General features: G+C 45.9%; 2 protein-coding genes across 3 annotated transcripts; both read left to right on the top strand.

Annotated features, from left to right (window-relative positions):
- Positions 1 to 10,197: 10,197 nt before the first annotated feature.
- Positions 10,198 to 14,424, top strand: LOC133919133 (probable bifunctional riboflavin biosynthesis protein RIBA 2, chloroplastic). 2 transcript variants are annotated; one of them, XM_062363406.1, is made up of 8 exons: positions 10,198 to 10,348; positions 10,582 to 10,667; positions 11,076 to 11,469; positions 11,549 to 11,770; positions 12,511 to 12,836; positions 13,245 to 13,374; positions 13,470 to 13,766; positions 14,031 to 14,424. In XM_062363406.1, the coding sequence occupies exons 2-8, from the start codon at positions 10,615 to 10,617 to the stop codon at positions 14,268 to 14,270; spliced, it is 1,662 nt and encodes a 553-aa protein (XP_062219390.1). In that variant the 5' UTR covers positions 10,198 to 10,348; positions 10,582 to 10,614; the 3' UTR covers positions 14,271 to 14,424. The 2 variants fall into 2 exon arrangements, with proteins under 2 accessions (XP_062219390.1, XP_062219391.1); XM_062363407.1 differs by having other exon boundaries at positions 10,262 to 10,498.
- A 154-nt stretch (positions 14,425 to 14,578) lies between these two features.
- LOC133919134 (E3 ubiquitin-protein ligase RING1-like) lies at positions 14,579 to 16,854 on the top strand. Its single transcript, XM_062363409.1, has one exon. The coding sequence runs from the start codon at positions 15,310 to 15,312 to the stop codon at positions 16,333 to 16,335; it is 1,026 nt and encodes a 341-aa protein (XP_062219393.1). The 5' UTR covers positions 14,579 to 15,309; the 3' UTR covers positions 16,336 to 16,854.
- The last annotated feature ends 10,381 nt before the right edge of the window (positions 16,855 to 27,235 follow it).

Here is a 27,235-nt window from a genome sequence, read left to right as displayed (position 1 = left end):
GCCATTCTCAGGGGCTTCCTTTTGCAGAGGAGATTCCTGTCGTGAAGGATTCTCGTTCCCTTCAGCACTTCAACGGTTTCCCTTCACAACGAGATTCTCATAGTCATTTCCTTCAGGACGGGATTCTTTCTCTTTTTACTTCGCGATTCCTCTCAAAAGAAAGCTGTTGGAGATGAGAGGAAATAAAGGAAATAGAAGTGGGGAAGGGAATCGGGAAGGAAACGAAATGAAGGGAATATGGTTTGGGTGGTCTTAGCCGCCAGGCGGATTTAGGCCCTGTTTGGTTGTAGTTGGGCTTCTCAAACATGCGGCTGAGAAGTTGTTTTTTTAAAAACTGAAAAACTAATATATGTTAAAATAAATTAAAAGTTAAGAAGCCATTTAAAAAAAGTTTTTCTAATTTTTAATGTACTGAGAAGCTAAAAATTTATTAAAAAATCAATAACAAAAAACCATCAACTAGAAGCTATTTTTTCAAAAAACCAAAAGCCTCGGCACAACTAAACACAATCTTATTATAGGTGGGTGGCCACGTTTCCGTTAGAGCGTACGGCTGGTGTGAACGGCTTGTGTGTTTTGGCTCGACTGATCGGACAGCGCGGATGGAGGTGGGTGCGGCCTGCGCGGCAATTGGCTGGTGGACGGAGTACACGGATCAAGACTGCAGCACCATCGGGCCCATCAGTATATGACCGGCCTACGGCCGAAGGGTCCTGAGAAAGGCCTTTTGATTGGTGGGACGCCGCCATCGGAGTCGAGTCAGTTAGGACTCAGGAGTAAACTGCTTGTGTGTCTTCAAGGAAAACTAGTGGGAGTGTGTATGCCATCATGAATATTAGAGCATCTTTAGCTATATTCATTTTATTTTGTTTCTTTTTTTATTATTCTCTCTATTTTCATACCTTTTATTTTCTCTTATGTCTAATAGTTTTTCTTCGAATAGATTCGTAAAGTGAAAAGAAAGAATCTCAAAGTGGAGGAAATGAGAGAGAATCCTTTCATAAAGGGAACTGTGAAAGGAAGCCATTAGAGCGTTGAAGGGAATGAGAATCCCTTCATGAAGGGAAGCCGTTAGAGATGGTCTTATCTCAGAGCGAGCAGAAGGAGACCAGGCGGTGCAATGATCATGGAGCATCGTTTTGTGGGGAGATGCGATGCGATTACTAAAAGGAGTTGTTGTGGATTCGTGTCAGAATAGAATGAACGACACTCACATAGTAGGCTAGGTTAATAATAAATAGTGTGTTGACCGTCCATCTCCTTACATATCAGTTACGTGGGGGTATTTATATGCATAACTTAATCTTCATTACACTAGAGCCTTTGTTCTTTTGAATGTTCCTTGAATATTCTAGGTGTATTACTGCCCCTATATTATTACAGTGTTACATCAACCATGACGTGACACGTGTTTCCAACTACATGCGTTGGCCAACCCTTCGGCCCTGTGTGTGGGACACCAGACGCTGTCATGAACATTAGACCATCTTCAGCCATATTCCCTTCATTTCGTTTCCTTTCTGACTCTCCTTTCTGTTCTTATACCATTTATTTTTTCTAAATCTTCAATAGTTTCCCTTCGAAGGGATTCGTGAAGAGAAAGCAGAGATAATCCCAAAGTGGAGGGAATATGAGAGAGAATACCTTTATAAAGGGAGTCGTGAAGTGAAGTTGTTGGAGTGCTGAAGGGAATAAGAATCCTTTCACGAAGGGAAGCCATTGGAGATGGTCTTATCTCCGCCATCCAGAAGAAGCCCAGGCGGTGAAATGATCATGGAGTATCGTTTTGTGGGGAGATGCGATGCGATTACTAAAAGGAGTTGTTGGGATTCGTGTTAGAACAGAGTGAATGACACTCACATAGTAGGCTAACAATAAATGGTGTATTGACTGTCCATCTCCTTACATACTCCCTCCGATTGCAAATATAAGTCATTTTAGACTTGTGCATAAGAATTAAGAAAGTAAATCAAATGATCTTATTACCCTTCATTTATTCTGCATTGGAAAAGATAACTTATTCATTTGTGAGAGTGGTAGTATTTATTAAACAAGGACAAGACGGGAACAAAAGAGAAAAAAATGCAAAGAAGTTCGAGAATGACTTATATTTAGAGAATAGTTGAGGAGGTTAAAACGACCTACATTTGCAACCAGATGGAGTATCAATTAGGTGGGGTATTTATATGCATAACTCAATGATCATTACATCAGAGCCTCTTTTTTTTGGAATGTTTCTAGAACATTTTAGGTGTATTATAGCCACTATATTATTACAACATTACATCAACCAGGACATGACATGTGTCTCCAACTGCGTGCGTTAGCCAACCCTTCGGCCCTGTGTGTGGGACGCCAGACGCTGTCATGAACATTAGACTATCTTCAACTATATTCCCTTTATTTCGTTCCCTTTCTGATTCTCCTCTCTATTCATATACCCTTTATTTTCTCTCATCTTCAATAGTTTCCCTTCGAAGGGATTCGTGAACGGAAAGGAGAGAGAATCCTAGGGTGGAGGGAATATGAGAGAGAATCCCTTTATAAAGGGAACTGTGAAGGAAAGCCGTTGGAACGCTAAAAGGAACGAGAATCCCTTCGCGAAGAGAATGAGACTCGCGAAGGAAAGCCGTTGGAGATGGCCTTATCTCTGCATGCCCAGAAGGAGCCCATGCGACGCAATGATCATGGAGCATCATTTTGTGGGGAGATGCGATGTGATTACTAAAAGGAGTTTTGGGATTCATGTCAGAACAGAGTGAACGACACTCACATAGTAGGCTAACAATAAATGGTGTGTTGACTATCCATCTCCTTACATATCAGTTAGGTGGGGGTATTTATATGCATAACTCGATCATCATTACACTAGATCCTCGGTTCTTTGGAATGTTCCTAGAATATTTCAGGTGTATTACATCCACTACATTATTACAACGTTACATTAAACAGGATGTGACACGTGTCTCCAACTGTGTGCGTTGGCCAACCCTTCGGCCCAATGGTGGACACCTTTGAGCCTTTCTTCAGCTGATGTTTGGTCCCCTTCGGGTCCTTCACTTTGTCGTTGTCGGTGTATTAGGAACCAGGGGTCCCTGAATCCCGAAGACCGGGCCGGCCATCCGCCACATATCACCATCCCGCGAGGTCCACCCTGCAGGATAAGAAGAAACTAAGTCCCGGGGGAAGGTGCTCGGGGCCGTAGCCTCTAGGTTCCCGAGCACCCCGGTTCCCCGATGATCCGCAGAGTCCAAATACCGGGAAGGAAGTGCTCGGGGCTGCATGTGGCAGCCCCCGAGGACTCGGTTCCCCGAAGGTCCCACCGAAGTGCTCGGGAGAGAGTGCTCGGGGCTGCACGTGGCAGCCCCCGAGGACCCGGTTCCCCGAAGGTCGCACCGAAGTGCTCGGGAGAGAGTGCTCGGGGCTGCACGTGGCAGCCCCCGAGGACTCGGTTCCCCGAAGGTCTCACCGAAGTGCTCGGGAGAGAGTGCTCGGGGCTGCACGTGGCAGCCCCCGAGGACTCGGTTCCCCGAAGGTCCCACCGAAATGCTCGGGAGAGAGTGCTCGGGGCTGCGCGTGGCGGCCCCCGAGGACTCGGTTCCCCGAAGGTTCGCGCAAGATCATTCGACGACCCGAAGGGTCCCATCGTCGGGGTGTCAGCCAGTCAAAGGCCCAATGCCGCATTTAATAGGCACGCGCGGCCTGACATCCTGACATCCTGACATTCTCAGCTGCCCACGCCCCAGTGTCAGACCCTGCCATGCCCTGGCAGGGGGGCGTGGGTCCATTAAATGCACGGGTCCCGTCCCGTTTCATCCGAGTGCCTCGGGATAACGTTGCCAGAATCGAAGCGCTCCGCCTGCCACCCTGCCCTGGCAGAAAGACAAGACAGGGGGGGGGGGGGGGCGCACCGGGCACCTCTGAGGCTGCCCGGTGGGCCCCCTTTATGGCGCCCGAGGGCTTCCACAGTGGCGGGTGGACGGATGCGCGCCGCATTTTTCCACCGCCCCTGTCACTTCACCAAGACGGAATGATGACGCCTTTCTCCGTGGCACCTTGGCACTCGCACCCCCTCTTTCCCATTCAGGATATGTCGAGGTCGGCGCGCCTATAAAAGAAAAGGATGGAGTACACGTAAAAGGGGGTGTGGAAAAAGAAAGAGGACGCAGACGTTCGAACCAATTCAAGCCAAGCTAGAATACGAGAGCCTCAAGCTCTCTGTAAGCTGCTCTCTCTTGTAACCAGATACATCCTTGAAGAATTCCCTTCGAGGATAGATATAGCACTCACACAGGAGTAGGGTGTTACGCCCCCGTGCGGCCCGAACCTGTCTAAACCCCGGTGCACCCATCTTTCTCGCACTAGGACGATCATCTCCCACCAGCCACTACATTTATTTCCGTTCCCGCCTATTTCCCAAACAAGCTCGTTCAGGATCATCCCCTCGGCCGAATCTCTAAAAAGGGGTCTCTCGGGATCCCTGCGACAGGAGTTCATCCTCCGACAGTCGTGTTTGCCCTTTTGGCTCCATCCCTTCATTCGTGCCTCCCGAAGGGGTGCTTTCAGCCTTCGTGCCTTCGTCCTTTGTCCAATATCTCTTCGGGCCCCCCTCGGACCCTTCAATGTGCCCTCAGAGACATCCGGCTCCTGTACTTGGCACTGACCTTCCCCTTCGGCTCCTTCTCTATAAGGACCACAAAGTAGTGCTTCAGCTTCTTGATGCCATTATTATAGCATAGGTCATCTTCTCGAGCTCGGAATATCTATCCTTTGCGCCATTTAGCGCCTGCGAGACAAAATAGACCGGTAATTGCCAAAGGCTCCTCTCGACTTTCTTTTCTTGAACTAAGACTGTGTTGACCGCGTGGTGAGTTTTATCAAGTGACTTTTCAAGGCTTTGAAGGCCGCTTGCTGCTCGTCAGTTCATCTGAACTAGTCCGAGCCCCGGAGGACCCAAACGAAAAGAAAAATCTTCTATGCGGATCAAGCAATGAAACGATTGAGCGAAGTCACTTTCCTGACCAAGCGTTGTTGTTTCCTTAATTGACTTAGATGGTGTCATGTCCACGATAACTAATATTTTCTCTAGATTGGCTTTGATACCTCTTCAAGATACCAGACACCCTAGCAGTTGATCCGACTTGATGCTAAAAACACATTTCTCTGGGTTCAATTGTAAACTCGCCCTCTGATGGTTAGCAAAGGTCTCTTCCAAGTCATCCCCATGGTTCTCCTCGCACTAGCTTTGGACTACAATGTCATTAACATACACGGCTACATTGCGGTCTAGTTGCGTTGGAAGGACCTTGCTTATCAGCCGTGCGAAGGTGGCCCTGGCGTTGCGAAGAACAAACAACATCCAGATGTAGCAATACATCCTGGAGGGCATAATGAAACTTATTTTCACTTCATCTTGTTCGGCCATCCAGACCTAGTGGTACCTGGAGTACGGGTCGAGAAAACTCATCAACTCTGACCTACGGTTGCATCTACTAGATGGTCTATCCGAGCTAGAAGAAAATCATCCTTCATGCATGCTTTGTTTAGATTGGTAAAGTCCACGCACAAGTGACACTAGCCATTGCTCTTTTTTTTTACTAGTACTGGGTTTGCCAACCATTTAGGGTGTATGACTTCACGTATTACTCCTATTGTTAAGAATTTTTTAACTTTGTCTGAGCAGCTTCCAAACAGTCAGCAAATATCTTTCGAAGCTTTTGCTTCCTAGGCTTCACTCCTTGGGCCACATTCAGATGGTGTTCTATAAGCTCCTTGAGAACTCATGGTGATCAAACTCTCAACAGTAATCTCTTGTCTCTTGTGCTTTAGAATAGTGACAAAGTTTCTCCAGGAAGGAGGTAACTTAGCAACGATGCCTCCAGCCACAAACTTGTCAGGTACATTGATCTTGAGGAGTTTGAGTTCCTTCATGATGCATTGAACCTCATGAGCCTACTCGACTACAGCGCAATTTTCAACCATCTTATAGTCATGATACTGCTCCATGATATACAGTTCGCTTCTTACATCTAATGCACTAGATTTAGCATTCAGTGTATCCTAAAGCTCATTCATGCTTTGTATATGCATGCACACATCACAAAGACGGTCACCAAAAACGCTAAGAATGCATACTACAAAGAGTGTATTGGCATATGTGAACATCTTTTACTGCTTAGCAGTGAGGATTCCTTCCGACTTGCTATTAGCCACCAAGTAGACATTCATAGCTATCAGCCACAGAGTGACCTTGACTTACTATCTCTTGAAGTGCATACAAGAAAACTTGTCTGGTCTCAGTGCATCAACAAATTCAGCCATTAATAAACCTAAGTGCCTACAATAAGATTTTTGGGTTGTTGAAAAATAATACATACTTAAGTTTAATTTAATCCATAAATAATTTATGAGCAGAAACTGATAAACTGATATAATCATATCATCAGAGCATAATCTAGATATGTGTATAAAAGCACAGCATATGACTTGATCCAGTCTACTCAAAATTAGGAACCGTAGGAAATAAAGTACGAGTAACATGATTTTTACGTACTAGTCCTGCATTGTGGGGGTTGCTGAAGATGCTGCTTGCACTGTGTTGATGGCACGATTGATCTTGCTGATGATGCGCTGAATTTGTTGATGATGATAGCGGGCAGCGTCCAAGCGACTAGGAAGACGAGTCGTAGTGAAGAACTTGAGCAGTCGCGCAGAGAGCTTCCCAAAAATCTTATTTGCCCTCTCATGTTTGCAATCTCTCAAGAGCGAGGATTTCGGAGACCTGCTCTCCCGTTCGCCATTGCACGCCGATGCCAGGATGGAATAAACTACAGCGACAGCACAACCGAGAGAGAAAAAGGTAAAACCCTAACTCTTATATAGACTCACGTAATAAAAACGTTCCTAATTTTAGGATTACTCTCAATTAGCAGTTATGTTGTACGTGTAACCAATGAGTTAGGGTCCTTGTATTTATATAGAAAGAAAACTCACTATCTCTACCTCTATTAGCAATATAATATTAATAGAGGGTGAATTTTAACATGAGTCACCTCTCCACAATATGTGTCTTCAAGATTTATTATATAGGTCAATCTCAATAATTCTAATAGGCACATGTACTGATTTATTTATGAGATGACTGCGAACGCTTAGTCGTGAGATGTTTCTAAATTTGGTGAAGAATGTAACAGTATGTAGTAATTTATGATTACATCGGACGCTTTAATACAATGCGTCATCTTTACTTTCCTTCAGAGTTTCTTAGTTTATCTTTCTTTTCTTACTTCACAGTTTTTTTTCGCGGACGACACAATTTTTTTGGATTGCTGGTGGTTTCTGATATTTTTTCGAATTTGAGAGATGAGTTATAAAATAATCTGGCTCCTTTCTTAGCATATAAGGTGATGATTTTATTCCTATCAATTCATCTAGCTAAAAAAAACATTTGATATAGCAGACTAAACTCTAGTGAAGCGATCGGGTGGTAAGAGGGGATCCGCCTAATCCGCACGTGGTGATTGTTTATCACGTGGTTTGTTTCCCATAAGTCCTAAACGAGGACTTAGGCTTGGTTTGGCCGCGCCGGGAACGAACGGGTGGGATCGAGGTTTAATCCACGTGTAAAGCTTAACCGAGTAAATTTTTCATACCCTGCTATTATACATTTGGATGAGGCGTGCGTGAGGAAACTTCCGGCTCGACCCACACCGACCCATGGGAAAACAACACCTCCTCCCCATCCGCGACCGTCTCGCCTCCCTTCCCCTCTACGAACCCGATTGCGGCAGTCGGCACCGCTTCAGCCAACGCCTTCGCTTATGCCATCCGCCTCCCCTGCTTCTTGTCTTGCGAACACCAAGCTGTTCAGCGGCGTGGATGATTGCGGCGGCCCTGTCTTGCTCAACCGCGGCCGGATATTGCTCGGACAAGCTGGTTTTTCCTCGCCCATGATTAACTCAGCAGATACATCAGAACTGTTTGGTGAATGTAAAAACTCCAAGTTTGTTTTTATTTAGTTGGGTCTCCAAGCTATTTCAAAGGATCAGAGAGTAATCGTATTTGGTCTTATTTAGTGTTTGGTTTAATAGTAATCAGCTAAGGTAGATGCTATTTCCTATCAAGTAGTGATAGTTTATGAATGGTCTTCTTATTGATTAATGTTGTTTTAGGCTTGCTACCTCCGCTTGTAAATTTGCAAGTTATCTGGTTTGATCTCCAATGTTTGAGTCCAAGATGTATGCCGTGTGTATGCTGGTCTGATCTCCAATACACTCAGTTACTGTGTTATGTTTGCTTGTGTCCAAGATGTATATCGTGTGTATATGCACCTAGCCACTGTCATTAGGAAAACTGAGTTTACACAGAAGTACTATGTTGCAAATAATAAGTAAAAGTATTACAAATTATGTTTAATATTGATCTTCATGACGTTTGCACATGTGTTCCACGAGATCAGTTTGAAGCTACGAGTGTATTTTCTTGTTTCTAATTTTTTATGAGTTTCAATAAACTCATGAAGTCCAGCGTGCATTCATGGAAAATTGTCACTACTTCTCCAACCCGTCAAAATTGATGTCATTTTCTTCATCTCGTTCATCTTCAACGGTCATGTTAGGCATGATTACACAAGCTCTCATAATTTGATCGAGTATGTCTTAATCTCAAAATCGTGCAGGTCCTCGAACAATAGCAAAACGAGCTTGCAAAACCCTAAATGCTCGTTCCACATCCTTACTAACTGCTTCCTGTGCTTTCGCGAAATATTTCTTCTTATTACCATATGGTATCTGAATGGTCTTGACAAATATGGCCTATGAAGAATATCTACCGTCAGCAAGATAATATCTTATTGTATAATTATTACCTTTAATGGTATATTTCACTTTTGTAGCGTGATCTTCAGCTAGCTTCGCAAATAGTGCAGAATGTTGAAGAACATTTATATCATTGTGTGAACCAGGTAAACCGAAGAAATCATACCAAATTCATATATCTTCTTGTGAAGCAACAGCTTTTAAAATAATTGTAGCCTTATGTATATGACCGTTGTACATACCACTCCATACAGCTGAAAATTTCTTCCACTTCCAATGCATATAATCTATGGATCCTAGTATTCCCGAAAGACCTCGTTCCTCCCCAAGTACAAGCAATCTAGCAATATCATTTTCATTTGGTGACCTCAAATACTCATATCCAAATACTTCATTAATATCAATGACAAGCCTTCTCAGACTATCTATAGCAGTATTTTCTCCGATGCGAACATAATCATCTGTTACATCCGTCGCTACTCCATAAGTTAGCATACGAAATACTACGGTAATCTTTTGTAGACAACTTAACCAAGTTTACCGGTAGCATTTATTTTCTACATAAAATAGTCATTATATTCTTCTACAACACGCATTATCTGTACAAACAGAGAATATCTCATTCTAAACCTGCACGGGTAACAATGAGACATACATATCACTATCTACAAGGAAGACAAAAAATATAAGTATGAATTACAAACCTTCGCCTGAATAAAGTAGAGCCATATGTAGTATCATTCGAGAAGTAGTCTTCATACAACCTCAAATACTCTGCTTATTTGTTCTAATGAACTACTAGATGCCCAATGACAGATCCTTATAAAGCGGTTTAGTGTGAAGTTCAATTTTTTTTTGCAACATCTGTTGCAGCAATAATAAATTCATCGTCATCATTCGATGACGACGAATCCAACTCCCATTAGAAAGCTACGACGACTCATAGATACCTATTTTTACGCCACGGGGAGAGAGAGGGAAGACGATGTGGGGCGGCAATGGTGGCTAGGAAGAGCCGGCCAGGCCAGAGGAAGGATGCGCTACATTACACGCAGGAGAGGAGAGCGATCTGCTACAATGCGCAGGGGAGATGCTCTACGAAATTGTTTTTAAGAAACAAGTTTACAATATATGTATGTGTTATTAGTTTCTTAAAAATTTATAAAATAATTTATTTTCTCATAATTATCTAGAATTATTAAAAAACTAATTTCTTCCAAAAAAATAAGTTTATTCTCTCATATGTTTACATAGATTACCGTATTATCTATTTACTTAGATGAATATCTAATTAATATAAAAAAACTAGTATTAGGAGTGGCCTCAGTGAATCCGGGCGCGGCTGGTTCGCCCCAAGTCCAACCAAGCTCCGGTCGTGCACGACGAAACGAACCTGCCGCGTTGGTGGCCGGCCGCACGTTATAAATCACCCGCTCCGTTTCGCCTCTTCTTCCACCCGCACCAACCCCAATTCCTAATCTCGGACCAAAACCCAAACAAGACTTCTCCTAATCGCCGGAGAAGCGTCGACGGTAAGCCATTCCAGGCCCCGCTTGCTCCTTTCGGTGAAGCTTTCGGGCGCGAGTAATCGTCGCCTTCCGCAGTTTGTCCCTGACCAGATCTCGCGTTCCGACGCGGGCTTCCCGTTTTTTACCCCCAGTTTTTCGATTGAAATCCGAGTGGTTTGTCCTTAAAAAAAAACCGAGTGGCTTGACCATTGGATGTGCTGTTAGCTAAATCTGGTGCTCTCCGATGTGATTTGCAGGTTGCTTCGTTCTTGTGGGAGGGGAGCATCGGGATGGCTTCGATTGCGCCTGCGTCTTCGTCCGTCGCCGCCCTCAGCCGTCAACCGTAAGCGCTTTTTGCCTGCGCCACCCCCTCCCTCCGCGCGCACTTGTCCCCGCGTTCGCGCCGGCTCAGTCCGTTGATTGTTTTCGATTTGTTCTGCTTTGGAGCATAAAAATCGATGTGCAGGGCCACGTTTTTGTATTCCTGATAGATACGACACAGTGTAAATCTATACTGATTCGATCTCTCTGTCTGTGTGGACTAGTGAGTAACATAGTTACAACTAAGATGACAAAACGAACCTTTTTTTACGACACAGCGATGTGAAAAGAGTAACCTTGGCAGTTGGAACTGGGCTAGAGAAAAATGTTTGCAACAATGTTAACGTTTACTCACGCAGTCATGATGGTTTGGGTAGGCTGATAATGATTTTTCTTTTGCTTCTGTGTGCTCCTGTTTGTGTCAATGTAGGTTGCGGTTCATGAAAGGGAGTGCATCCAAGGAGACAAAAGGGACAGTTTGCAGTTTTTTCACTGCACATTCAAATAATGTCAAAGTGAAATCAGTGGGCTTGAGAATAGCATCATCCTTGAAAAGGGATGGTGGTTATCCATCTGGTAGTGTCTCTGGGAATGGCGACGCGCTGTTACCAAAGAGCACCTCTGTTCATGGCCAGGACCATCCGATTGCTGACTCAGTACTCCCGATGGATTCCATGATTGCACCAGAAATCCTTTCTGTTAATTTGGCACGTGTTGTGGACAAGTTCTCAGATGATGACACGGACACTGAACTTGATTTGGATAGCCCGACTGAGGGCTTTGCATCCATTGCAGTGGCAATAGAGGACATACGACAAGGAAAAGTTAGTACTTCTTAACAATTTACTGATGATATATTATTACTGCCATCTAATGCTCTGCTGACATTGGTTATACGTGAAGCTTGTGATTGTTGTTGACGATGAATCGAGGGAAAATGAAGGTGACCTTATAATGGCTGCTTCCTTGGTTACCCCAGAGGCTATGGCTTTTATAGTAAGGCATGGGACTGGAATTGTGTGTGTCAGCATGAAAGAAGATGATCTGGAAAGATTGAACCTTCCTTTGATGGTTACCACAAAAGAAAACGAAGAGAAGCTATGCACTGCCTTCACTGTTACAGTGGTATGACATTATCATCATTATTCTCTTTTCACCACTATTGTATTAACTTTTGATGTTTAAATGAGAGAACATTATTTGTTTCTTGCAGAAGTATGTGTATGTGGCATTGTAGTGTTGTCATTTCCACCGTTTGTTTCCTTATCAAGAAAATAACTCATCCACGGTAGCACATTGTTGTTTGTTACATGATGAGTTTTAAATACTCATGATGTTGATGACAATATATTTTTTATGTACACAGCCTCCTGACGTTTATTAATGTCAAAATAAATTTCTTTCCTGTTATATGCCACACCATAACATTACTTCTGCCGTAAATATCAAATATGCAAGTTATAATCATTGTAGGAGTAAGTAACTACTCCGGAAAAATATATATCAACACTTCTGGAAAACAACTGGTTAGTTATTTGAGCTCGGTATTGGTCTGCAGTTTTGCTAACTTGGAACCTAGTTTTTGGAAAAAGAAAAGAAAATGCTCTTTCTTTACTGTTCCTGCCAGTGCCACCTACCTTTTCTATGAATTCGAGACATTTATATTCCACTGAATATCAAAATTGAGCTAATTTTATACTCTTTGGATGTTGCTGCTAAGTTGACGGTGCATATAGCTGGCTATCTTCATTGATTTAGAGAAATATTTTGACAACTTACCTTAATTTATGATTTGGTTCCTATTATACTTCTACAATGTTTTTTGTATGCTACTGAGCTATGTACTTATATTTCTTGCTTCTTAGGATGCGAAAGAGGGCACAACAACTGGGGTATCTGCTAAGGATAGGGCAAAAACGGTCATGACTCTTGCATCTCCCAACTCTAAGCCTGATGACTTCAATCGCCCTGGTCATATTTTCCCTTTGAAATACAGAGAGGGTGGTGTTCTGAAACGAGCTGGACACACCGAAGCATCTGTTGACCTGGCCATTCTGGCTGGATTACCTCCTGTTGCTGTTCTTTGTGAGATTGTGGATGATGCTGATGGCTCCATGGCTCGCTTACCAAAGTTACATGTGTTTGCTGAAAGGGAGAATCTGAAGATAATATCTATTGCTGACTTGATTAGGTGAGTTGTAAGTACAGAAACTTCAGCTCCTGATGCTTCATATTTGCCACTAAGACAGTAGCCAACAATCTCAGCAATTAGCTGTGATATATGTCAATAAGTCATTCCTGACTGCTTATTATTACTAATTAATAATAGCCATATGGTCCACGTGTATTGCCTATTTTCTTTTTATGTTGAAATAATATTTTCTGGCAAATAAATGGATCTTGAAATGTTTTCAGGCAGAGGCTTATGAATTTTCTATCCTAGTTACATATTATCCAAAAACAAAATACTTTATATGGTTGCAAGAATGATATTAGGCCCTATGGCTGGCAATGTGCATGCTTCTTTGATGTTCTTATTGCACAGCCTGTGATTGTAGAGGTATTGATTGGTATGCTGACAGCAGTTTTTCTGTTACAGATATAGGAGGAAAAGAGACAGGCTAATTGAACGTGCTTCTGTTGCACGCTTGCCTTTGAGATGGGGCAATGTCCATGCTTACTGCTACAGATCTGTTATTGATGGAATTGAGCATATTGCAATGGTGAAAGTAAGTCATTGAAGTATTAATATTGGTTGGATGAGGTAGTTACTGTTTGTAAAACACCTGGTCTAACTATGAGTCATTTACTTGATGATCGACAGGGTGAGATTGGTGATGGTCAAGACATTTTGGTGAGGGTGCACTCCGAGTGCCTCACAGGAGACATTTTTGGATCTGCAAAATGTGATTGTGGTGACCAGCTTGCCATGGCAATGGAGATGATTGAAAAGGCTGGAAGGGGTGTATTAGTTTATCTCCGTGGACATGAAGGAAGGGGTATTGGTCTGGGTCACAAGCTCCGTGCTTATAACTTACAAGATGATGGACTTGACACCGTGGAAGCTAATGAGGAACTAGGACTTCCTGTGGACTCACGGGAATATGGGATTGGTGCTCAGGTAAGACTGAATTATCTCTCAGTTTTTCGTGCAACCTCACTACGTAGAGATTTTCTTTTTTGTTAAACATGGCATATATAGGAAAGTTGGTGTCATATAAATTAAGCCATTATTGCTCTAACTTCAAATTGCTTAAAGGCATATTGAAGAATTTCATGTTTGTTGCAGTTCTGAAACTCGTGCATACGTGAACAGAGTAGACAGAATAAAGCAATTTTATCATGTACTACGTATATTCACTGACAGTTTACTGCTTCTATGTAGATATTACGGGATCTAGGAGTCCGTTCAATGAAGTTGATGACCAATAACCCTGCAAAGTATAGCGGTCTCAAGGGTTATGGATTAAGCATTGCGGGCAGGGTGCCCTTGATAACGCCAATAACCAGTGAGAATCGGAAATACCTGGAGACCAAAAGAACAAAGATGGGGCATGTCTATGGATTGGCCAATGGACAGGTTAACCATCCAAGTGACAGCAAGAGCACAGAAGAGAAGCACTAGGCCAACATAGCTGGTGATATAGTGATACGATATTCTTCTCTGGTGGAGTTCATCAAATTATTTCGCTCCAGATATTTCAGTAGATTGATTTGTTCTTCAATTGTAACAGTAGGTTTACAGATGGCTAATAATAAAAGTTGCCCTTTTACCATCATACTATCACTGTAAATACATGCAAACAGCTCCCTGACAGTATATACTCGAACCCACATATACCTGATCCAGTGGACTGGAGATATTTGTGGGTTGAGAAGCCAATACAGCGTCAAGGCAACCTCTGTTAAGAGAAGTTCGAACACTTGGAGGCATATGTGCTCACCCAAATGTTCCCATGTTTTGTTATCATGAGAAAATGTGATCTTGTCTAGTATATGTGTCCAGAGCTGTTACTCTATGCTAATTAGAGTTCTAGCTTCAAGAATTCTTAGCTAGATATATCTAGTTTTAGAAATTCATAGAGTTAGAGAAATAATACATTGGGATCTTTTAGATGAACCATCTTGTTTTTATTTTAAATTAGAAGTTGATATTTAAATCACTTTACTAACTTAGAATCTAAGGTAGAGTTGGGAACTGAAGCCTCGGCAAACAGCTTATTATTTTTCTGCCTTGATCCTTTCCCCTGCAATAGATTAATCTGATGGTGGGCCTCGTCAGAAAAACGTCATGCAGGGCTAGTGTGAGGCTTCGAGCCGACTGCCCTGGCGACCAATGGCCTGGTGGGCCGGTCGCCGACGCCCAACGACTCCCGACTCAGTCTGCTGTCCGCCTGCCGATGTCAGCCACCCGCCAGGCCGCGCGACGCCAATCGAAACTGCCCGCCGCCTCCTCTCCTCCGTCAGCCTCAGCCAGTGCAGCGCGCGCGGGCAAAGTTTTTCCACGCGGCACCGCGTCGGTTTAGTTTTAAGTGTAAGCGATCCGGCTTGCGAACAAGCCAAGAAATTACGGCACTGCTCCCTCCCTCCCGCGGCGTCCGCGTCTCCTCTTCCTCACACTCCGGCTGCCGCTAGCCGCGCCCGAGTCACCGTCCTCCGGCCTGATGGCACCGGACACCCCGAAACCTAAAATTACTCAGCCTCCCCACCAGGACCCTCCTGACCCTCCGGACTGCCAGGATTCAGAGAGAGGATGCTCGCCTCCGGTTCTTCCTCCTCCTTCCTCCTCTCCCGCCCCCCACGGCCGCAGTACCTTCGTCACCGCCCTCATCATCGCCGGCTCGGTGCTCGCGTTCCTCGCCGTCTGCCTCTCCATATTTCTCTTCGTCCGCCGCAGGCGTCAGAGGCGGCTGGAGGCGCTTCTTGAAGCCACCTTGCCCCCTGCGCCGGCAGCCGCCTTCCCCGACGGCGACGGGGGCGGCGGCCCCGACCCCGAGGAAGACGCCGTGCACCACGCGTGGCACATCCGGACCGTCGGGCTCGACGAGGCGGCGATCGAGTCCATCGCGCTCACGCGGTACCGCGCGGGCGCCGGCGGCGTGCTCGGCGCCTCCGATTGCGCCGTCTGCCTCGGCGAGTTCCGGGATGGCGAGCTCCTGCGGCTGCTTCCCAAGTGCACCCACGCGTTCCACGTCCCCTGCATCGACACCTGGCTCCGAGCCCACGTCAACTGCCCGCTCTGCCGCGCCCGCGTACTGGACCCCGCCACCGCTGAGCAGCCCGACCCACCCGCCGAAGCCGACGCCGACGCCGAACGCGACATCGGAGCCTTGGAACACGAGCAGCCGGGTCAGCACGCGGACGATCAGCAAGAGCTGCGTGTCCATATCGAACAGCGCGACCAACCGAGCAGCTCGCCGGAGCAGCGGCACCGTCAGCCCGGTCCCCGGGGGCGCAACTTTCGCCGCTTTGCTTCTATGGACTCACCGTGGCCGATAGAGGCTCCGGAAGACGAGCAACGGGGTGGTGACGAGAAGCAGGGGACCGGTGGTGCTGTTTACTGCGAGTTATCACCAGGCTCCGGCCATCTGAAGAACCACCGCGGCATGAAGCGGTCCTTGTCCGTCGGCAGCCGGTGGGCTCTCGCCTCGCAGCACTGCCGCAGGTCCTACTCATTGCTGCCGTTGTGATGGCGGCCGACACCTCTACCTGCTGCACGAAGACGAATTTTTTTTGCCTGTAAATGGTCACACGTGAGTGCTTGTTCTTGAGCAGTGTTGGTTGCACTCTGTACAGCTTTCGAGTTCAGAGCAGAGGGTTAAACACTCACAGCTGCATGTCAGATTATAGAAAAGGGACCTCTCGTTGGAGAATCTCCTCCTCGTCTTGAGACTTTGTGTTGTGATGTTCAACTTGGTCTCCATTGCAGGATTGAATCATGGATGCCTCCCTTCACAAGACTGCCACATGCCCGCATAGAGATTCAAATGTTCTTGGTGCCATCATATTTTGTCTCTGGGTGAAAACAGATCGAGTATTGTCCAACCACGTAGGTGTGTGTGGCTATGTAATCATCTTTTCGTTTTGAGACTTTTCATATTGTACATTTTAAAGCTGAAATTCCAACTAGTTACGAAAAATTTCAATTGTAAAGCACACCTTGGTGTTATTGTTCGGAACCATTAAAAAGGATTTTGTACCTTGGTGTTTGAGACCAGTGTTACCTGAATATGTACATGGCTGTTGAAATCTGACTCGGATTTGGATGTTTGATTCAGTAAAGAAAATTCGGACATACAAAATACAATTCAGAATACAACATAGGTGTCATAATCGAACTCAAATTCGAGATGCCCAATTCAGCAAGAAAAAAATAGACACATGCGTACTTTTCGTGTTTGCTCAATTCCTACTCCTGAAAACGAAGTCCATGTAACTTATGGTCAGTACCTACTACTGAAAGGGAAATCTACCAAGTTTATGGCCAATATATAATGGGCCAGTGGGCCGAATTGCTTTGCTGTGATGGAAGAGCAATCAATTTCTTTCCGGCGCTATTGTTAGAGTTTTTTTTATATATTTTTTTATTAAATATTTAAATAAATACTTTTGGCGGCAAGATTTGTAAAAATAAGTACCTACCGCTCTCGTAAGGATGGTCACGGTGGCAGAGCCACCCCTTACTGCTCCCTGAAAGGGCGGGTAGGGCTAACCGCCCTCTCCCTCTAAGAGGGTGGGTAGGAGGTAACCGTCCTCCCAGAGGGCGGGATACGGTGAAATTGGTTTGTTTTTTTAATTTTATGTTTGTATTGCTCAATATTAAAAATAGTGCGCATTCGTTCGGTGAAAAATATTTGAAATTGATATGTTGTAAATCTTAGATCAAAATGATAAAAAAGTGGCCAATACGACATCATGGAGTAGTGATATTTTGGAGAATCTAGATCGTTGTAAATTTGTCGATATTTGATGTAAAATTGTATCAATAATTTTTTAGTGACGTATTGTTGGGAGGATGCAAATCAAATTTTGTGAACAAATTATAGATGCGAAGCACTCGTAGCATATTACGCAGCGCGGAGATTACAAACGGCGACAAACATTACATGGGACATACGGTGACAAACATTACATGGGACCCTAACCACGAAGACACGACGACAAAAAATGGTGGCATTTACGGTACGCATAAAGACCTACCTAATAGCATGTCGCTCCTAATCATAACATACCTTAGGGAGTGAAAACATGTCGGGTTACATTAGATGCTCTCTACTGAGTGCACATAGGATATTTTCCCTTTCTCAGGGCATCAGGACTTGCCGCCTTAGCGCGACGGGCCCTCTCCGTCTTCCTTGCCCTCTCAGCTTCACGGGCCTGAGCCGCGGTATGGTCCTGTGTTGCATTCCTCATGCGCTCTTCTTCCTGCCGTTTTAGCCATAGTTCCTCTTGTTGTTGCTCGTACTCCTGACGTGCGTAAGCTTCCCTCCTGCACCGCATGGTCATGTCGACCCACCGCTTCTGGTCTTTATTTTCCTCAATGTTGAACCATTTAATGAAGTCACAGATAGGTGGAGGAGACTGAACAAATAAAACAAGATGAGAGATTAGTAAAACACTGCGTGAAATCGGGAATAAGATGTGGCAAGTGCCACACGACTGATCTATGTCGCTATACCGGTGGGTACTCATACGGTCCATGTTGAGACTTGTTGTATTGGTAGTTGGTACACATGAAGAAGCGTAGGCTATAGGTGTAGGAGATATCTTGTGACTCGCGAAGCCTACAAATGTCGCCACAGAAGCACATCGGTGGTTCGACCCCCTGAGGGATGAAAATCCTCCAATATTTCTTGGGTGGGCTTGGTGGAGCTGAGGAGGATATTGCAGTTGAAAGAACTGAGAAATAAGTGGTGTATCCATGGATGAAGGTGGGGTTATTTATGGTGGCAGAGGGCAAGTGCATGCAATGAGTGTATGGGCTTGGTGGGGGGCTGGAGCATTGGATTTCCTGTTCAAGAATGGAAAAGTTGTGGCATTGATGCGGGGCAGAGATTCCATGTGTCAAGATACATGTGTTGTCATTTAATTTATGGTTAAAGCTCTCTCGTGTGGTCACTTCTTGTCTACAGCCTGCGCAAGGACAGATGTGTTGTCATTTCATGGTTAAAGTTGAGTCGTGTGGTCATTTCATATCTATAGAATACGCCAGGACAGAGGTGTTGTCACTAATGGTTAAAGTTGAGTCGTATGGTCACTTCGTGTCTAAAGCTAGACTCCCGACAGAGATTTCGAGTGGTCACTTCGTGTATAAGTAGCTTTGTAAGAAATACTTTTCTAGGTCTATCGTGAACGGTTCGTACAAAGCCGAGGACGATAGAAAGTAGCGTGTGGTCACGTTGGATTAAGAAATGCAACTAGTGTGCGGTCACATTGGAATAAGAAATACAATTATGATATGGTAAGTAGACCATAGAGAGTAGACACGTGTGAATATGTAAGAATAGTTTGCTAATCGAAGATGCATATGTAAGTTACAAAAGCAAAGGTACAATCCTACTGCTGTCTTCCCCGTTGACATCGGCTGTTCCCACCATTATGGTCCTGGTTCCGCTATCGCTGGTTGGCCCTCATGTGCCCCCTAGAGTAGGTCAGGGTGTCGGGTGGACCAACCTGCCTGGTAGACCTAGTAGGGATCAAAGGTGTCGAGACCTCCTCCTGGGTGTGCTGTGTCCAAAGTGGAGTACTGGGCAACTGGGACTGCGGAACGACGTCGTAGTCCGGTGTGCCCCTGAAGAAGTCCCTCACGTGGTCGAACAGGGGGTCTATCCTAGGCTCATCCTCCTGAATCGGGTATGACGACTGCGAAGGTTCCACCGGCGTCCATGTGTACTGACTAGAGGGGCCTACGAACAGATGAAATTATTAGATACGGAAAATATGCAAATGAAAGTATTTGTATAAAATGCAATTGTGTACCTGTGTGGTATGCAGGTGCAGAAGTAGATGGCCAGGCGTGCGTGCCGTAGTAGGGGGCGAACGGTGGTGGTGGGACCGGTCGAGGTGCAGCTGAAGATGGCCCGGCCTCATCACCATAGTAACCTGCGGACAATATTAGATATACTATTGAATATATTGAATACGGTAATTTAGTGTCGCACATTACCTGAGTGGCCTGCAAGAGGTGAGGGTGTCAGCACTAGGCTTGGTCTAGGTGGCAGCATCGAGACGTGTGTATGTGCACCTAATATTTGTTTGAAATTAATGCATCAGTAACAAATGAATATCTCTAAATGCTGTGTGTATGAAATATCCGTACCTTTTGTGTCTGGGCCTGTAGGTCATGGTCCAGGTGGCCGTGTGGGTGCTGGCCCCGGTGGACGGCGTTGCACATCGGACCTCTTAGACGACTCTGTGTGGTTCCCACTCGACCTAGGAGGAGCCCTGGAGACGTCTGCGGTGGACCAGCAAGAGGTAAGCTTCAGAGCCCATGCGGTCTTGTTGAAAACCCGCTTGATAAACCCCGTTACATCCGCCACACTGAGCTGCACCCCTTGCCTGAGGCGGTCCATGGTTCCAGTCGTGTCCCTATGTATATCATAAATGATATTGGCCTGTGAAAACAAACAAGAAATGAGAATTTCAGTTTATAGTCGTTCTTATGGGATTATATGCTAATTAAATGAGATGTTAATTACACATACCGCTAATGCAGCGTCCTCGTCCCAATGGCCCGGTTAGGCCTCTGTAGTCGACGCGACATGGTGCCGGACAATCTCACGGCTACACAACGGAGACAGACCCATAGACGCACGGGCTTGGATGGACAAGTAGCTGTAGGGGGTTCAGACCACGTTGTCTGGACGAAGACGGTTGAACTGCGACCTAAAAAGCTCGTACGCGCTATGGGCCTGCTCATGAGCCCAGTGCAGCTGTGGAGAAACATAGTCAGAATCTAGAACAAAAACATGTGACAAGTAAAGCATTCAAATATTACGTACGTAGCCGGCGTCGACACCACAGCGAGGCCATGGTGGGCCCCCCTCCTCGGGCTCGCCGTACCATTCCTCAGGGTACGGGGAATGATCCACAATTCGCCGACCTATCGCAAACCACTCGTAAGACCACAGCTGTAGTAATAGTGGACACCCAGCAAATGTGGCTAGTGGCTCCTTCTTCGTGCATGCGTCGCACAATGCCCGGTATGTCGCAGCAAGGACAGCAGAGGCCCAACTCAACTGTGGGACATCATCAGGTTCCGCATCCGCTATCCACCTTACATACAGAACAAGGGTCCTCGACACCAAGTGGCCTTGGCCGCTGGTGAACATAACCTAGCCAAACAACCAAAGCAGGTAGGCCTCCAAGTGCTTCGAGACCGAGTACAAGCTAGCCTCCGGGTGCATGTATGCGGGCTACAAGTAATGCAAATGATAATGAGTAAAATATTTGAAAATCTGTAAAGTAATTGAGAAGTTAAATTGGAAGGTACCTGGAACTGTATGATCCACTTCTTCATGGGCCCTCGTGGATCCGACAAGAACTTGGGCACGTAGGCAGGTGCGTCGTCAGTCCGCTGAATAGGGGAGAACCACTGATGCATGACGTTCATCCAGTCTGCATCCATGTCGACGACTCTAACGGCAGCTCCGGCGCAAGGTTAGCCTAATAGGTAGGCTACGTCCTGCAACGTTGGAGCTATCTCGCCGTAGGGGAGGTGGAAAGTATGGGTCTCAGGCCTCCATCGGTCAACTAGGGCAGTGATCTGCGAGCTATCAAAATAAAATCGTCTCACCGCTGCCTCAAGGTTCTCTGTTGCTCGGGCCTCCACCAAACGACACAGCAGTAGGAGTCCAGATGCTTCCAACCTGCACCATTAGGAATAGAACATGAATGCGGGGCATGCAATACATAAATAAATCGGCATATACGTAGCTAATTAGCGATATACCGGTGCTTCCAACGATCATCGATCGTAAGTAGCTCCCCAAGGCCACGTGGTCGAAATACCCCTAACTCTGTCTGGTGAATGGTAGACAAGAAGCTGCGGTGCTTCTTATCCACTGCAGGGTCAAGAAGCTCGGGGGTCGGTGGGTGCGTCATATCTGCATTGAAACCAAATGTACATGTATATTACAACATGTAGACAAGAAAAATATATATTGAATCCAAATATACATTGCAACTACATATACATGAATAATATGTACATTCTGTTACATGAAAATATACACATAGTTACGTGAACAGCATATAACATACACGTACGAAAAGTTACATGAATATATTGCAACATGTAGGTACAAATGTAAGGTCCGAATGCAACGTAGGTAACTAAGGCTAAGACCGTACAAATATAACAGCAAGATACACTAAATACATTCACACTTAACCGCGGTCATGCCCCCAACACAACAGGTACTTTTTTGGTATAATACTAGTATGTGTGACATATTTCATTGCACTTGCTGCATCGCTTCACCCTTGGACCTGCCTCGGATTCATCCATATCGTTTCAAATCTGGCGAGTTTGTCGATGTCCTGGTGTGTTCTTCATCCTTTCAAAATCTGGCACATACATTCGTGAGGGACCTGGATTACTTGTAAATGTATCAACAATGCTATAGCCATACAGCTCATGGCCCATGTGTTCAGTATCTGATCCTTCATAAAGTACTTAGAAACATATTGCCTAGGAAGCATATTGTGCTCTGCACATGTAGCTATGACGTGTGAACACACCCTATGTAGCAATTGTGGCTTCTGGCACGTACAGATGCATGATCCACTCCTAAGCACGCACTCTTGCACATACCGCTCATGTCTTTCACCCCCCTTATCCCGGCACAGGACACTGAACCCGTGCTCCGCAGTCCCCTCTTGATTAGCGTGGTACATGTGTGCCTTCTTTATGCCCTTCTCCATGTACTCACATAGCATCGATCCATACAGCATACGGTTATCTTCCATTACCTTCAAAGCAGCTGCGTAGCAATCAATAAAATATCTGCAAGTCCCATACATAATACATTATACAATTCCAACAAGTGGGAGGGACCTTATACCCCGTATGACCCAGTTGTAGACCAAGATTAGTTGTCAATATCCCATACCTTGCCCCACCATTGTCGTACATCAAAGCCCAATTTTCTTTTGGCTCATTTTAATATCCACTACGAAAAATTCCTGATAGCTGACCCTGACCTCCTTACTATCTGAGGAGTATCTGTTGGGAGAGGTCCAAGAGCAATCGGTTCATCACCTGTGACTACTAGCTTAGCTGTCTACATCATAGTCAGTTCGTCTAGTCTTGCCCATAGGGCATTGAACTTCCTCTACTGTTTCTGATTGCACAATTTCTTGAAAAGCTTTATCAAGTCCTTGTTTTTGAATTATCTATAAAAGTTTGCACCCATATGCCTCTTGCACCACCTGCTCTTCAAGTCAGGCCACTTTTGTCGGACCCCTCCTTTGGGGTCACCTCGTGTAGCTCATACCAGCCCCTGGATCAGTAGCTGGTACGCACGAATTTCAACAGAAGTAGACATCACAGTCATACATCGAATAAATACAATAATAGAGTACAACACAGAGTTCATTACAACAGAAGCCCGTAGGCATAAAATTAACAAACCCTCAAAGCACAGCGGAAACACACAAAAGCGACCCAAGCCCTACAGGCAGCTTGAGTGCAGACGAAACTGGCTTCTCTGATCTTCATCTTCTCTTTCGGCGAAGTCAGCCTCTGGATCATCTGGATCCACAATTAGCAAGTGTGAGTACATAAGGTACTCAGCAAGTCCTACCTCAAGGGGGAAAATTAGATGCTTAAAGGTAGATCAAGGATAAGGCTGTAGAGTCTTTTAGGTTTTGCGGAAAGCTAGTTTTATTGATGCAGGGTTCATTTTGGAAGGACAAACTTTAATAAAAACACTTCCGAAGAGAAATACATAAGTTGAGCTTATGGGGGTTGACGGCCCTGGGGGAGATACATCCGTCCCGCTAGTTCCCAAAAGACTTTGCCAGCGAACACACAGTCCAGGAGGCTTAGGGCACAAAGCCAAAATCCTTCTTTTCAAAAACACGGGCACACAGCCCACTCACACACCAAGGAGATACTCACGCCGAAAAGCTAATCATTGTGACCAAACCATAGCACGTCCTTGACCGAGGACACGGCTATCCGGATAGGTTTAACACTCTGCAGAGGTTGTACACTTTACCCACAAGATATGCACAGGATCCCACCTTAGCAACTGGTGAAGCTGTCATAACGAGACGCAATGACCTCACAACGAAGCCACAATATCCATCCATGGGACACTAAGATACCAGGGGCCTTAGAAAATTCACGGGAAGGACCACTTAGCAATCCCAAGGCTTTGACATAGCCTCAATCAATATCACCAGCCGGACCTTGGGCTACACACTACCCAAGTCTTCTCCTGGTCCCCATTGCCACTACCGGCCTCCGGGTGGGTACCGCACTAAGTCAGAGGGGTTAGGTCAAGTCCTGCCCATACAGGCCATGTGGTTGTACGAGTGGATACTAGGTGAGATGTCACAGCGAACCGGTCCTTATATGATCGAGGCAAGAGTCTCCTAGCAAGAACACCACAAAGGTGAATCTTGCTCCAAGGTAGTTCCCACCTTTGTGGGGCAACTTACTCACCCTCGTCAACACTACTCTAGAGTTTTCCCAAGAACACAAGTTTTACATGCACACGCACCAAGCACACATCACTTCACATTGTAAAGCATGATTATCATATGAAAATAATCTAGTTCTTTCTTTTGAACAAAGCAATCCTAAGCATACTAGTAAACAAGCATTCATCCAAACAATCATTATAGTTGATGTTGGGAACCTTCTAGGGTTTCAATGAAGTAACAGTAACAATGACAAGGCATGGGATAAACAAGCTGGGTCATAACTATTCTAGCATTTCTTTAAGAATCACAACTATTAATCTAATCATGCATACTCCTATTATTTGAAACAATGGCTCTACGGGTTGTATTTAAAAACATAGGATCAACATGATCAACAGTTGTAGGACTTGCCTTCGTTGAAGTCCTCGTCTGCTCCTTCTTCAAACTCCGGGTCCTCGGGGTCTTCCTTGAATGCTCCTTCCTCTAATAATCGCAACAACGACAAGGGCACAATCAATCAAACAATTAAAACAATGACCAAACAATTTACAAAAATTATGAAATTGACATGATTGGATAGATCTCGAATTTAGATGAATATCGGTGGAAGAATCGACAAAAACGGAGTTAGGACGGAGGAGAAACGAGCTTTGGAAGTTTTGCCGGGAGAGAAATTCAGAAAAAGAAAAGGGGAGAATATTCCAGGAATATTCTATTTGGGTCGGCTCACGGCTCGGTTTCTCGGCTCGGCTCAGGCTCAGCGGCTCGACTCGGTTTTCGGCTCGGCTCTCGGCTGTCGGCTCAGGCTCAGCGGCTCGGCTCGATTTTTGGCTCGGCTCTCGGCTGTCGGTGGGCTCAACGGCTCGACTCAGGCTAAAATGGGGCCCACTGTCAGCCACACAGGGAGAGAGAGGGGGATATAAGAGAGAGAGAGAGAGAGAGAGAGAGAGCAGAGGGCCGCTCGGGTAGAGGGAGCGCGAGCGGGCGAGAGAGAAAGGGGGGAGGGGGCGCGGGCGGCGGCGGCGCACCAACAGCGGAGCGCCGGCGGAGGGCGGTGGCGGGCCTCGCAGGCTGAATCTGGCCGGCGGGCGGCCGGCGGTGGGGAAGTGGCTTCGGCCCGGCGCGGAGGAGCGGTGGCCGACAGCGGGGAGGACGGCGGCAGCCCGGCGACGAGAAAGCGGTGGCGACCGGCGATGGAAGAGACCCAGGTACGCCCAAGGGGGGGGGGGAAGGAGGGAGAGAGAGAGAGAGAAAGGGGGCCGGGGCAGGGCTCACCGATGGCGGCGCTTGGAGTGAGGCGACGAGGCGGCGGAGTGCTCGGGGAGAGAGAGAGGGTGGGTGTGAGGTGGAGGAAGGGGGCACTGTTAATCCTTATATAGGGGCGGCGACGGAGCGGGCGCGCGGGGCTAGGTGGCTCGGGGCGCGAGGCGGCGCGGGGCGCGAGGCGATGGCACGGGGCGCGAGGCGGCACGGGGCGCGAGGACTACCGGCGAGCGGCGACGGGATAGCGCGGCGCGGCGTGGCAGCGACGGTGGCAGACGGGTCACGGGGAGGGGACGGGAGAGAGAGAGAAGAGAGAGAAAGAGGGAGAAAGGGGATAAATTTAGGGATTTGACAACTTTGCTGTAACACACCGTAGAACACTCCCATATTGCATATCTAGCAAAGCCTGCAACAACCCCGCATGTCTATCATGAATCAAACAAACATCTGGCCGGTCCAGAACGATAGCATGCTTCACCCGCTCAAAGAACTAATACCAGCTATCCCTATTCTCACTCTCCATGAAGGAAAATCCCAGTAGCACGACTTGGTTGTTCCCGTCGACCCCAATTGCAGACAATATTTGTCCTTTATACTTCCCAGTAAGGAACGTCCCGTCCAGGCAAATGATGGGTTGACAGTGTCTAAAGGCTTTGATGGTTGCCGCAAATGTAAAGAAAGCACACTGCAATACTCATTTCCCGCTATACTTCACATCAATCAAGGGGTAATACTTGATGTTATAGTAACTTCCAGGGTTTTCTTGCACATATTGTGGCTAATTGACGCGGTAGATTGTGATATGAATCTTCATATGTCCCAAACCTCATCTCATTAGCCTTCTATTTCGCACTACATGCCTTCAGGTAGTTTATTGTATACTGGAACCTTTCCTCAATAGCACGAATTATTGATCGTGGCTCATACTTCAGGTTGTCCACAATTTCCCCATACATAACATTGGCAACAAAAGCAGATGACAGGTTCTGGTGGGAGAACTCTATTTTCTCAATGTGACAATTATGCTTCCTGACTATTGAGCATTGCCAGTAGTCAACCCACTTCTTCCTGAACACGTGCGCCCACCAAGGAGAATCAGGCACCAAACACTTCACGTCGTACTCTCTTTTATTCGACTTCACAACCTTGAACTGCCTCCGAAGAGACAGCGACCATAATTTAATTACATCAATAACAGACTCCTTAGTATGGTACATAGCACCCTGAAACACCTCATTCTCATGATACTCCCACGGTGTCCGATTAGCCTCACTAACCACTAGCTTCAAAATTCCTGATTCCTCGACTCTGTAGGTACATGAGCATTTCCCTCCTCATCAGATGAATCCTCATCAGCAACGGCTTCCTCCAGCTCTTTATCCTCCATCTCCATCTCTTCAATTATGCTAGGGATGTGCTCCCCCTCACTGGCTATACCCCTCGGTTGCATCTCATACATATCCCCAACATCTTGTTTGTCCCCAATATTTATCGAGTCTGATTCATCTACCATTGTCTAACTTGTTCCCGCTACTGCTTCCGCAGAGTTTATCTCTGTTGGATCCTTCTGGTACGCCTTAGCTAATAAAACCAGAGAGAGCCCACGAGCACATTATATATCTACATACTGCCTCCAAGTAGATATCGCATTGATCGGGATGAGCTCGCCAAAGT

This window comes from Phragmites australis, chromosome 5 (assembly GCF_958298935.1).
Source record: "Phragmites australis chromosome 5, lpPhrAust1.1, whole genome shotgun sequence".
In the NCBI taxonomy this organism is placed as follows: domain Eukaryota; kingdom Viridiplantae; phylum Streptophyta; class Magnoliopsida; order Poales; family Poaceae; genus Phragmites; species Phragmites australis.
The sequence above is the reverse complement of the archived record's forward strand: the minus strand, read 5'-3'. Positions and strand labels throughout refer to the sequence as shown.

Coding starts and splice junctions, on each gene's coding strand:
- LOC133919133 (XM_062363406.1), top strand. CDS start 10,615: ATGGCTTCGATTGCGCCTGCGTCTTCGTCCGTCGCCGCCCTCAGCCGT. Junction 11,771..12,510: donor CTGCCTTCACTGTTACAGTG/GTATGACATTAT, acceptor CTTGCTTCTTAG/GATGCGAAAGAGGGCACAAC. Junction 13,767..14,030: donor AATATGGGATTGGTGCTCAG/GTAAGACTGAAT, acceptor GCTTCTATGTAG/ATATTACGGGATCTAGGAGT.
- LOC133919134 (XM_062363409.1), top strand. CDS start 15,310: ATGGCACCGGACACCCCGAAACCTAAAATTACTCAGCCTCCCCACCAG.